General features: G+C 31.0%; 1 protein-coding gene across 1 annotated transcript; it reads right to left on the reverse strand.

Moving 5' to 3' along the window:
- Window positions 1-2,278: 2,278 nt before the first annotated feature.
- LOC114930059 (aminopeptidase N-like) lies at window positions 2,279-12,409 on the reverse strand. Its single transcript, XM_085488086.1, has 8 exons — window positions 12,339-12,409; window positions 11,386-11,569; window positions 10,231-10,369; window positions 8,412-8,493; window positions 5,619-5,959; window positions 3,404-3,684; window positions 2,486-2,676; window positions 2,279-2,351 (listed from the first exon to the last, which is right to left on the reverse strand). The coding sequence occupies exons 1-8, from the start codon at window positions 12,407-12,409 to the stop codon at window positions 2,279-2,281; spliced, it is 1,362 nt and encodes a 453-aa protein (XP_085344212.1).
- Between the last annotated feature and the right edge of the window lie 1,230 nt (window positions 12,410-13,639).

The raw sequence follows: 13,639 nt of genomic DNA on the forward strand, positions 1-13,639 counted from the left end.
TACACCCTGTCATTGACTTCCTCCTTACTTTAACCCTCCTGTGACTATGTTATTCCCATTTTAGATATGAGATGGCCACCCTTCCCGCGTGTCCCCCCCCCACACAACCCCATGTTCGTTAGCCATACCTACCCTGTAACTATTTCCTAGTCCACAGCCCTCTCTCCTCATGGCCCTTCATAGACCCACCCATTGGTGCCCACCCAGTACCCCCCCTCTCTTTCTTGCGTGTGCACTTCCTTTCCCCCCGCCTCTTTTCCCGTTATGGCACTATCGTTAGGGTCCTTGTCTTTGGGGTTCAGTCACGTATAAGCATTTTTAGACTTCACTTCTCTTAGAGGTCTCACACCTGATCTTCTCATCTAATCTAGAACCTATTATCTTTTTTACGTCTTCAGAGTACTTCTTATCTCATTCCTCTGCTTTATACCTACATAGGATTCATATTCCTCTCCAGACAGCGTGGTCTGTGTATCCACGACACATTTTTCCCCAGACCCGCCTACCACCACACCGACCCCACCTACGCCACACCCGCATCCCGCTACCAGCCCTTAGTGCGCCCCTCACCGGCCCGCCGCTATTTTTTTTTCGCCAGCACCACCGAGCCCACAACAACCACACACACCTCTCGCCCCCCCCCGTGTGTCGTCGTGGTGGTATTTCGAACGATTCTTTCATTAGATTACCTCCCCTTCGACCCGTTCAGCTTCTTCGTCCCACGTCTTCCCCCTCCCTCTGAACCCCCAACGGTCCCCCCCCCCCACCACACCTCTCCTGTGCCCTCATTCCTTTTCTCCTTAGGTGACCCACCAACCCCTCCGACACCCCCTGCACCTACTCCTTCTTTCCCCACATATCCTCGATAGCTCCTCACACTTAGGCGCCTTCTACCACATTACCACAACGCATCCCAACTATCCACCATTCTCCATTTCTCACGCACTTGCTTCTCTCTACCGCCCCCTTTATGTCCTATCAGGCTCACCCTTCACATGTCCCACCTACCGGTCCCCACCGAGAGCTGCACTACTTCCACTCCCCCCCAGTTCACCAAACACACCATGCAAAAGCTTTTGGACATCCGTCTGCCACATTAAGTACTTGAAGGCGCAGACGACTAGTCCCATACCACTTCCCAACCCAACCAACATTACCGCAGTAGTACAATCTACTATATACGATAATCCATACAGTCACCCTCATCTTAGGAACTCTATACCCCGCCGTATCAGCTGCACTTCTTTTCCCTCCTACCCCCGCCAAAACCACACCTAGCATCCACTCTCTATTTGCGTCTTTCGTACTTTGGACTTTCGGTTCCGCTCCAGGCTCTATCTTGCCTTGCAGCTTTTTCTTCCCCTTCTGTTAATTTCCTCCCTTCCGCTTATGGACATCTTCGATATAAACTCACTGGTTCACACAACCACTGCCTAAACATCCCCTACCTTTCTTTATAATACACACCCATATATAACTTCATCAGCCAGATAGTTGTACATCCGCAGATAGCACATATGTTTTTCTTTGCTTGGACCCGCCTCATCCTACATACTTTATTAACACATTACCCCAGTTCGCTACCACTTTCATCGCCTACTCTCTTTGCATGGCAACCGGTCAACAATGTGAACGTTGTTCGTTGTATGGCTAAAATAGCTGCCCTCCACGTTGTTTTTTACACGAACTACCACAGCAACACCCAAAACCACACCACACACGCGAGTATAAGACACATCCATTATCATCCACGATTAAACAGGATCTATAAGACTGAGTATACAGTGGCATGCATGAGTACACAATCTTTTGTATACATATATCAATATGTAAAATCTGTCCCTCAGTAGGATTTACGGAATAACGATTATTAATAATAATAATTAATGCTGAAGTTTATACACCATGTCTAAAACAAAAGCACACATAGCTTACCAGAACTAAAACAATAAATCCTCGTATGTCAAAACTATTTATAAACCCAATATTGCTAAAACTTACTTTGGTCGAGTGATGTTCACAAAATTATCTAACTATGTCTTCAGAACTAGTGGCACCTCTCTCGAATGCCCGATCGTAATAATATATAAGCAACAATATAAGACAATATTGCATTCTTTTTGTAATAGATGATATCTGAAAATACAATTGACCAATTATTTACGATCCCATCTTGCATTCGCAAGCAGTATTCTACCAATTTAGTGCTAAATTTCCGCCCTAAACCCTTATCTATGAGTCGCGCCACCCTAAACTGGGGCATCATGTTCACCACGTATCAGTGTTTGTCTTTGTTGGTATTTATCATCAAACCTTTACAATATGTCCAGTCTTTCCACCATGGCAAAAGTCTAAAACAAAAAAAAATTAAATTTTGTTATTAAAGATTAGCATATGGATCTCTTGATCAAATAATTTGGACATTGTAGGCGATACCTACAGGAGAATTTGATTAAGAAAGACTAAAATATATAACAATATTTACTTGTGTTTTGTAGAATTTCGGAGATGTTGTTCTAATTTATTGTTGGCTTCTGTCTTACATTTGGAGTTGCCGAGAAAACATGCCCATCTTGCAGCTTCTTGTCGTAAACATATTCTAAGTTTGTCTGTATCATCAATTTCTTCATATTTGATTTTTTTAAGTACATAGTTTAATATGTTACTTATTCTTGTCTAAAAATTGTCAGATATATATTTATTTGTTTATATTATAAATATATTTAAAAATTATTATATTTTTCTATTATTTTCCAATAGATTCTTTAAATTTTCTCTTTCAATGAAACAAACATACATACAAATTCACTTATAGACGCTAACGTTTATCTATTCACGTACATATGTATACGTGCAAATATACATTTGTAATATACATGTACGTAAAAATAAGGTTTAATTTATGCGAAATGTTTATAATATTTAATAGATATTAAAGTTTCATAAATATATATTTATCCAACATATTTTATTTTTAAATAAAGTATAAAATATATCTTTTTCAGAAATATATAATTAAATTTTTCCAACTATATAAGTTTTATTTTTTTTTAATTACTAACATGTACTATTTTTTAAAGTTACCAACATGTAATATTTATATAAAGCCAATATTTGCATTTATTGACAAAGATTTTAAGCACCTAGCTATACATATATTCAATAACAAAGTTATATACTAATAATATTGGCAGTAGTGAAAATCATAAACTATTCGGATAGTTCTTTGAATAAGTGATTATTCAAACTGAATTTGTTTGCACATTTGTTTGCGACGTAATAATATGTAAAATGTTATTGTTGCTGGATATATTTTTCTAAATTTGTAAATTATTTGTGATCAATGAGTGTATATGCAAATATTTAAATTGTAATATTTTCATCAAAATTTATTAATATCTACCGTAAAATATCCAATTTTTTCTTTCAACACTGGAAAAAAACTACATATGTATTCCAGAGCTTTAAACATAGGATACCATGCTATATAATCTTCTTCTTCAGACAAATAGGGCATGATATTCAAAAATATAGAGGTTTTGATATGACCTGTTATCATTAAATAAAATGCATCATCGATAATTTGGGCACGATTAAGAACATGAATTTTCTTGTAATTACTAGAATGTAGATAGTTTATAATTCTTTGCCAATTCTCGTCATCATAGTTCACGCGGTAATATCCTGTCGAATAGTAAATAAATTTTATCAATTCTTATTGTTCTAAATAATTTTATCATTAATATACTTATTTTTAAATTTATTTCAAATCTTTTCATACTTTATATAAATTATAAATTAAAAACGTATCAAAAATTTAATACATATAAATAAAATGTAAATACATATAGAAAATTAATTATAAAAATGTCATCCTAATGCTTGAAATAGTAGCAAAAATAAAACTGTGCAAGATATTGTTGTATATCATAAAATAAAATTGATTCTAGCTGTGCATAAATAATAATTATTCAATGCTAACCGATATAATTTCTGTGATATGTAACGTTGCAAAAATTGTATGTTACTTATACTTATTATTATTAATTTTATACATATAATTATCTTTTTAATAATTTTTGCTATTATTAGAATAAAATATTTCTAAAAATATAACATTAATATTGATGTTGTTTTCTTTAAAAACGTGTATATACACGTTACACGTATAAACTATGTGTATCCTAGATATAATATATATAATGATATGATAGATATAATGATATCATATAACGATATAATAGAGATATAATATTAATAATATATATAATGCAGGTTACGTAGTTTGACAGTTGTAAGGAGATGATGGAAGATGGGATTGAGATGGTAGAGAGAAAGAAAAAAATCATAAATTACGTATATAAATAGTAGCTAAAAGAACTGAACTTTATGGTGAAGAGATTGGTGGGTGTGGTAGAGAGTTGTGGTATGAAAGTGGGAGAGGAATAAAGCGGAAAGGAAGAAAGGTGAGGAGGTGCGTTAGGAAGAAAGGAAAGTGGAAAGGAGGAAATTGTGATTGGAGAAAAGATAAAGAACAAAGAAGAAAAGGTAAGTGAAGAGAGTAAAGTAATATGTGGTGATAGTGAAGAGAAGTGGTCAGAAGGAGAAGAAGAGATAAAAGGTTAAGAGGTGCAAATAAGGCGAGGACGGTGTATGAAACGGTAGTGGAGAGAGAGAAGAGGAGTTAGAAAGAGGTGAGAACGGAGGAGAGAAAAGAAGAAGTAGAAGAGAGAAAGAAGAGAGAAGAGAGGAAGGAGGATGTATTATGAGATTGTAAAAGAAGGTGACCATATTACAAGGTACAGAATATGATGAGAAGTGTGGATGTAAGAATGGAAATGAAGAAAGGATAGGTGCTTAAGGAGGAGTATAGAGTTGATGGTCGGGATGATGGAGAAAGGAGAATAAAGGTGATTTGACGGGAGGAGAAATAAGTGTTACGAGAGAAACGAGAAAAACTGTAGTGGCGAGAGGAGAAATATGGTTGTGGAGAAGAGAGTAGAAGGGAAAAGGGCTAGGAGAGGAACGGAAGAGGAGGTAGTGGCAGAAGAAGAGATACGGATGGTGGAGAAGAAAAGAGAGAGAGACAAAAGGAAGCAGACAAAAAGGAGAAGTAGAAGAAAAGAAAGAAGGAGGTGGAGGAAAAGAAGAAGAAAAGGAGGAAATGTTGAAGAAGGGAGGAGGGATATTTATTGTAAAGATGTAGGAAGTGGTGGATAAAAAGGAATTTTTGGAGAAAGGGTGGATGATGAGGAGATGTGAGATTGGGATAAATGTGGGTTTGACGATGGTGGTGAGGTAGGGCAAGAAAAGAGAGATTGAGGAAAAGTAGGAAAAAGGAATAGGAAAGGGGAGGTTCAAGGAGATGAAGAGAGTTAAAGATATAAGGAAGGGAGATAAGGTGGAGTGGAAAAAGGGACAAAACAATTAGGAAGGGAAGGGCGGAAAAAAGTAGAAAGTAGGTTTTGTTTTTGTTAAAGGAAGGAAAGGAAAAGGAGATGGAGGTTAAAAAGGTCGTCAAAAAAAAGAGAAAGGAGAGAATAAGAAAATAGCAATTATGTGTGTGTAAAATAAATACGAGAAATAAGTTATAATAAATCTCTTGGTGTAATATTTACCAATTTGTTGTATATTGAATATCATCCATTCATCCTTATTGAATGGGAATGATAATTTCAAATTTTTTGACACGCATACCATATGATGAGTAAAATTGTTAAAATCGGGAGACGCTTCTATAGTAAAAGTTACAGGAAGGCAGTGAATTTTTAATTTGTCGATATTTTGTATCCATACTTCTGCTTGGCTTGTGGAAGCCTTATTATTTCGTGTTACTTTTATGATAGGACAATGTGTTTCTATATACCAATATTTTATTAACAATTTAGCAATATTTGGTTTTTCTGTAGCAGCCACAATTTCTTTCCCAAATTTCACAATACCTTGACTATATAATTGGCTAAATTCACACAATATATAAAATATATATTAAAAAACATTACAAATATGTTAAAATTATCTGTATAACGTTAATATTATAAAAAATTTTAATAAATACTAAGAAGTAAAATATAAAATTGCACTTCTATTTATATATTCATATATTTTATATTTATATTATAATAAAAAAGAATATAATATAATTTTTAATAAAATTTAATAATTTTATTAAATTTTTTGGGCATTATCAGCATTAATATAGATTATATTTAAACAAAGTAATAAGAGAGTCATAAAATAATTAAAAAAAGAAATAAAACCAATTAGAAGTTGAAAACAAAACGAAAATAACAAAAATAATAAAAAGAAGATTGTTTTACAAGAGACGAAAATGAAAATAGAGAAGTAATGGAAAGGAGATATAAGTGTTAGATATTTAAAAACATATTAAATGAAATTAAAAAACAAATGTAGCACAATAGACTTAATTCAAAGAAAAGAAATTATAAGAATTATAGTCGATATAAAGAAATAAAAGGAAAATAGTATATTATGTATCAAGTGTGGAAAGTTGACAATTGATCATTCATGTCTTTTTTTATATGGACCTAACTTAATTTTTATTAATTATTTATTATTTATTATAAATTATTTTAATTATTATAAATCGGTTTTTCGCAATATTCATTACCAAAACAATAAGTTGTATTAATAAGGTAATACACACACACACACACACAAAGTGTCTGGTAATACTCGCACATATGTAGGTAGAGGGAATTAATTGAATGGTTCTTTAAAGTTTTGCTATCTTCGTAAGTATTAATGAGTTTACTTATAAAATAGAATGGATAAACAGTGCGATAAATAATATATTGTGTATCAAGTGTGGAAAGTTGACAATTGGTCTCGAGTGCGGGCGATGGATGCACGAGCCGAAGGCAAGTGCGATCACCCCATACAAGTGAACAATTGTCAATCCGCACTTGATGCACACGATATTTTGTATTACAAGTGCAGGCAAAGTGGCTTTATGCGCGTTTTCTGTGCGCGAGGTGGCCAATCGCACGCCGCCATCTTGCGACGGCACGGTGCGGGAATAGCCGTAGGCAATGGCTTTGAATGCGGCTTATTTACTCACCGCGTCGCCGCTAGATGGCGGCGTGGGAAATCGGCCGCTTTCCGCACAGAAAACACGCACACAAAGTGTCACTTTGCCTGCACGTGTAATACAAAATAAATAGTATAATAATGACGTGTTTTAAATTCATTCTTTGGACATGGATTGGTTAAGATTAGTTTTGTGTTAAAAAACTCTTAATAATTTATAAATTATTGTAAAAAGTCACAATTTATGAAACAAACATAAAAGGTAATTATTGAGATATATAGGGAGCCACATTCGATTTCGTTGACCTTAACATATGTTGTCAAGATCACTGTTCTGTGTGAGTATCAAAGTTTTTTAATATCGCTCATTGTTTATAAAAAAGTTATTAACAAAAAAGTTTATTAAATATATCTAATATTTGTAACACATATATTTAAATGTATTATATGTTTGAAAGCGTAATATAGTAAACGCGTGAGTCAAGACGGAGCCAGGGGCTCCGCCCCTTTCTTTGCACCCACCCCTCTTCCATAAACTAACCAACCTATGTTCAAAGAACGAATTTTAAACATAATTTATTTAGGGTTAGTTTTTAAGAGTGAGGAGGTGCAGGGGGAGGGGCGGAGTCCCTGATTCCTTCTTTATCAACGCGTTTACTTTATTATGCGTCCAAGCATATAATGCATATACATATTTAAATGTGTATTATATACTTGGACGTGTAATAAAAAAAACGCGTGGGTCAAGAAGGAGCAAGGGGTTTCGCCGGGCTTCGGCCCTCTTTTTGCACCCCCACTCTCTTCAAAAACTAATCTTAACCAATCCATGTCCGAAGAATGAATTTAAAACAACGTTTCTGATATTTATACTATAAGTATCTTTTTGCCTTTTAATGGTCGAAATAACTGCTATATTTTTCAAACTTTTTTGTCAATAACTTTTTATAAACAATGAGCGATGCTTAAAACTTTTTGATATTTTCTCAGGACAATGACCTTGACAACATATGTCAAGGTCATCGAAATCGGAAGTGGCTCCCCATATCTCAATAATTAGCAAGTAAAATAACTATGTATATGGATATGAAAAAGTGACAATGATAAAACGACAATTCTTTTTTCTTTCTACAGAAACGGTTTTCATAGGCAAAGTAATGAAATTAAAAATAAATCCAAGAGAAATTAAAAATAGTAACAGATCTAGTAAAATAGCGGAATTATTCGACTAAAAAAAATAGTAGGAAATAATATCAGAAGAAGCCAAAAAATAACGGACATTTTATAAAACTTCTATTATTAAACATCATTTATGTTACACAATTTTATTTTTTTTATATTATACTTTATATTGAATTACTCACGTGCTATTTATATATGAGCGAATGCCTTTCCAAAATATTTCTTCGGTGAAGGCGTGTTGCATCATGCGCAGTATAAAGGGTGCTACGATTGAGATCAAAATTATAAATTAGATACATTATAAATATATATTAATATAAATTTAACGTATAAGACGGGCAACAAGAGCCAAATCGCGGATGACAATGCGTTATCCTAACGAAACTAAATAATTTTCCGTTAGAATTAAATACCGGTGCACAAGGCACCAAATTTTACTTGGACACGGCCAAGTAAAATTTGGTGCCTTGTGCACCGGTATTTAATTCTAACGGAAAATTATTTAGTTTCGTTAGGATAACGCATTGTCATCCGCGATTTGGCTCTTGTTGCCCGTCTTATACGTTAAATTTATATTTATATTACAGAGCCTTGTTAAAAACTCTTATATAAATATATATTAGTTATAATAGTTACTTGTAAATATAGTGATTTTTTAAACAAAAGTGATATATGTATAAGTAGATCAGTTAAAATAATCGCGTAATAGTGAAATATTTTTTATTGTGTCGCATCGTTTATCATTCTACTTTATTAGTAAATTTCTTGCTCAATAATTATGTATATAAAACAATGAGAAAAATCAATAATTTTCAAAAGAAACCCTTATAGTTTTTAAGGAAGTCAAACACTGTTGACAGAATGTCTTATCGACATGTTAAAATTCACAGTGCTCAACATATTATAATTTATATCTTTATATCTTAATGCGTCTTATTAGAATTGTTTTAACACTTGAAAAAGACCTAAACTTAAAGTCCAAACGTAGTGTACTTCATATCTAATAAAGAAGAATAATATCAACAAGAGCCAGTATGGTCGAATTAATCATTAATTTTCTTATTAATATTTTTTAAATGTATGCTTTATTTTTCTTTTTCTGAGATTTTGTTGCATGATATAATTATACTTATGCCAAATATTTACGTATATGAATAACTTTTTTTATATCAATTTATGTAGATAGATATTAAAAATTAGAAATTAAAAAAAATAAACGTATAGTACAAAAAAGAGTGATATCTCTAAAAAAATTACCTATTTAAAAAAAGGTAAAAAAAAGGTGCTAAGTCCGCGTAACGTCCCTGTAAAAACCTATCCTACTAAATATAATAATATAATTTTATTTAATTAACCAAAAAAATTATATAAAATAATTTTTTAATTTCCTGCATCCTACAAAAAATAATATTAAAAATTTGCAATAATTAAAAAAATTAAAAATAAAAATAAATAAAAATTAAAAAATTTTTTTTAATTATATAGAAATTAAAAATTAAAGAAAAGTAAAAAATAAAAATTATTTGTTAAATTAAAAAATTAAAAAAACTTTGCACTGCGTAATTAAACAAACAATATGTTAAAATTAATATATTTTTTCGCTTGAATGTCTTTCAATTAAAGTTTAGCAGTTGCTAAGCTTTTTTAATTTTTTAATTTAAAAAACAATTTTCATTTTTTAATGTTTTTTAATTTTTAATTTTTATATAATTTTCAAAAAAATTTTTTTATTTCTATTTTTCTTTATTTTTAATTTTTTTAATTATTGCAAATTTTTAATATTATTTTTTGTAGAATGTAGAAAATTAAAAAATTATTTTATATAACTTTTTTGATTAATTAAAGAAAATTAAAATATTTTAAAAAGTTTTTATTTTTACTTAGCATAATTTTTTTATATTATTAATTTTTGTAGGATAAGTTTTTACAGGAACGTTACGCGGACTTAGCACCTTTTTTTTACCTTTTTTTAAGAAAATAATTTTTGTAGGTTGCGTATACCTCTGATAGAATTGGGAATTTTCAATGAACTGTTAATTTGTGAAGTAGAAGGCCACATATGATTATCACCATCCAAATTAAAAGAGTAATGTTGATTTTGAACAACAAATAAATTTATTATTCGATAATCTGGATAAGTCTATAACAAAAAATAATTAATATGTCGATATAACCGTTCTTAAGGTACTTGCTTTAAATACTAATATTAATTTTATTAAAGTTTTTTCATTGTTAAAATGAAACACTTTTCTATTTTAGAAAACACACAATAAAATAAATATAATAATGAAATCTAAAATTTTGTCTTAATATAATTACCAAATATTACATATTTTTTAAATTATTGTCTCATGATATTATACTGCAGACATCTCTTTATCAAATATATTTAAATCAATATTATGTGTATCAGGTATTGATTAATTTATCTTATTTTAGATTTTATAAAAATTTAAAAATATTCAATTAATAAAGTGGTGTTAAAAAATAAAAATTTTTAATAATTTAAATTATAAATATATGTAAGTAAATATGTAAAAAATGTATTTTGTATTACACGTGCAGGCAAAGTGGCACTTTGTGTGCGTGTTTTCTATGCGGCAAGCCGCCAATTTCCCACGCCGCCATCTAGCGGCGACGCGGTGAGTGAATAAGCCGCATTCAAAGCCATTGCTTACGGCTCAACCGCGTTAAAAGTCATTGTATACGGCTGAAGCCGTGAGCAATGACTTTGAACGCGGCTATTCCCGCACCGTGCCGTCGCAAGATGGCGGCGTGCAATCGGCCACCTCGCGCACAGAAAACGCGCACAAAGCCACTTTGCCTGCACTTGTAATACAAAATATCGTGTGTATCAAGTGCGGATTGACAATTGTTCACTCGTGTGGGGTGGTCGCACTCGCCTTCGCCTCGTGCGTCCATCCCCCGCACTCGTGACCAATTGTCAACTTTCCGCACTTGATACACAATATACTATTTTTTTAAACTGTTGATTATTTTATATAATGTTAAATGTTTTAAAACAATTCACAAAGAATGTGTATGGATTTTATAAAAAGGGTTTGATTTAAGAAAATTTTGCAATATTAATACATAAATATTGTTTCGTTTGCGAGAAGGTGGGAGCGAGATAGCGTTGAAAATATTTAGAATAACCTCATTGACAGCATACGTTGCAAGCAATGTAATAAGACCTTGTTTAAACCAAAAATCCGACACTGACGGATTGTTCATCATGTTATTAAACCATTGTTGTGTCACTTTACGTCCTACTAATTGAGCTACTTCGATTTTGTGAGCAATAGAATATAAATTTTTATTGTAGATGATATCTGTTTCTCTGAAAGTTATATTTAAATGTTAAGACTGTGAATTTTATAGGAAATAAAACTTTATTTTTGTTACAATATTATAATTTCATTGTTAGGTGTACGATTTAGAAACTCATGGGTACATTTTAGCAAATCAGTATTGTAAATCGTACTAAATAATTTTAAAAAATTTTTAATTTACATTATGAAACAACGTTAAATTTCTATTAATATTTATGTCGTGGACAAAGAATAATATTTTGAAATAAATAAAAAAAGTGTCACTTGTTTTATAATTTTATTGCAGTTTTAACATCTACCCTACGTATGATTTAGCATACATACTTTCCCCTTTATGTGCGTATTGAAATGGTAAACTTTAACTTTTTAATAATATGAATAAACTTAATTCTACTAAAATTGTTTGTTAACGCAAGTTCTTATAATTTTGAACGTTTACAGAAACAAAATATATACCTATTTTTAAATTTTATAATTATACATTCTAATATAATTTTATTTTTAATGCAATTTTTAAGCATTTATACTCACCTATAAAAAACAAGTCCGAAAAATGTTATGCCTTTGTCATGGAAATTTGGAATTGCAACATGAGACACCATCGAAATATTATTTGAATGTTTCCATTTATTTTTAAAAATAAACATAATATTTTCAGCTGCATTTTTTGCAAATTCCACGTGAACTCCAAATCTGCACCACATTTTAATGTTGCGAGTTTTGATATCAATAGGAATTAGGTAATTAGACACAATCATTGTTGCGTGTTTAGTCCACATTATAGGTGTGACATCGTAGTGTCTCCATACCATATTGTGCTCATCCAATTCCGTACTTCGCAATGGCATATTTGACAATGCCGTGCATAAATCACATCTTATAAAAATGTTAAAGGTTGCTTTTAATCATAAATCATGTAAATGCAAACATTTAACTTTTGAAAAAGATGGTCGGGCGCGTATTATCTGGAAATACGGAGCACCTACCCAACTACATTTCAAACAATATAAATTAATGAAGAAGTTTTGATAATCATAAAAATATTGGGAATTAGAAAATGTATAAATGTTATTTGCGGTAACACACATTATATTTTATGGCTGTATTACATATTATTATAATAATAAATATGAAGATTGTTCGCCTTTAGAATTAAATTCCGCGATATAAAATAGCTTTTGGGATATTTGATACATAAATAGTATATTAATTTCTATGTCTTATGTAATTGCATATTTTACTCTTTTTTATTAATAAACATTTATTATTTACTTACGTAGTTTTTTCTTTCACGCCGAAAATTCTAAAGGCTTTATCAGCAGTACCTCGACATTTTATATTTAAAGTGTAATTTCCTGGTGATAACTCATCCACAAAGAAAATATAAATTAAATCTTTTTCAGTATTATATGTCGGTTTATAAACGATATCTGTATGATTCTCATATCTTTCAAAATTTGTAATTATGACTATATTTTTAATACATAAGTTTTCTGAATGTAAATATATGTGTTGCGTTTTGTTAAGAATGTTTATGCTAATATTGTATTCCGCATAAAAACTATTTTTTTTCATATATGATGTAAGTTTGATATCGTAATGCGTTGGTATTACATATTTTGATTTTTGATAGCATAAAGATTCAATAGGAGTAGAAGCCGTTGCAGCAATACAAATTAATCCGCTACTTAATAATAGTTTTAGAAATATTATCATGTTGGAGAAAAGGAATATTTGTTTTAGATCTGTAAAAAACTGCGGACAAAAGATAAATAAAGAAATTAAATATAGCTTAGATGTCTTTTAAATGATTCTTGTATATAAACAAAAAATAAATGCAAAAAGTATTAAAATTATGAATTTGGAAACCATCCTAATTATCGAAATTTTATATGGTGAGGAAGCACTGAAATACATACATACATACATATATATATATATATAATTTTATTTTATAAAATTATATACACTGGTCATAAATATTATCGCAACACGCGATTAACAGAAAAATTTGGCGTAAATTCAAAGAAGCGTACCTCTGCGAAAAATTATCGTATTTGAAAAAATTATTAATTGTT

Source organism: Nylanderia fulva, unplaced genomic scaffold, assembly GCF_048542155.1.
Source record: "Nylanderia fulva isolate GAGA-0341 unplaced genomic scaffold, ASM4854215v1 Scaffold62, whole genome shotgun sequence".
Taxonomy (NCBI): domain Eukaryota; kingdom Metazoa; phylum Arthropoda; class Insecta; order Hymenoptera; family Formicidae; genus Nylanderia; species Nylanderia fulva.

Coding starts and splice junctions, on each gene's coding strand:
- LOC114930059 (XM_085488086.1), bottom strand. CDS start 12,409: ATGCCATTGCGAAGTACGGAATTGGATGAGCACAATATGGTATGGAGA. Junction 8,494..10,230: donor AATTCCCAATTCTATCAGAG/GTATACGCAACC, acceptor TCTCAATCGTAG/CACCCTTTATACTGCGCATG. Junction 5,960..8,411: donor CGCTCATATATAAATAGCAC/GTGAGTAATTCA, acceptor GTGTGAATTTAG/CCAATTATATAGTCAAGGTA.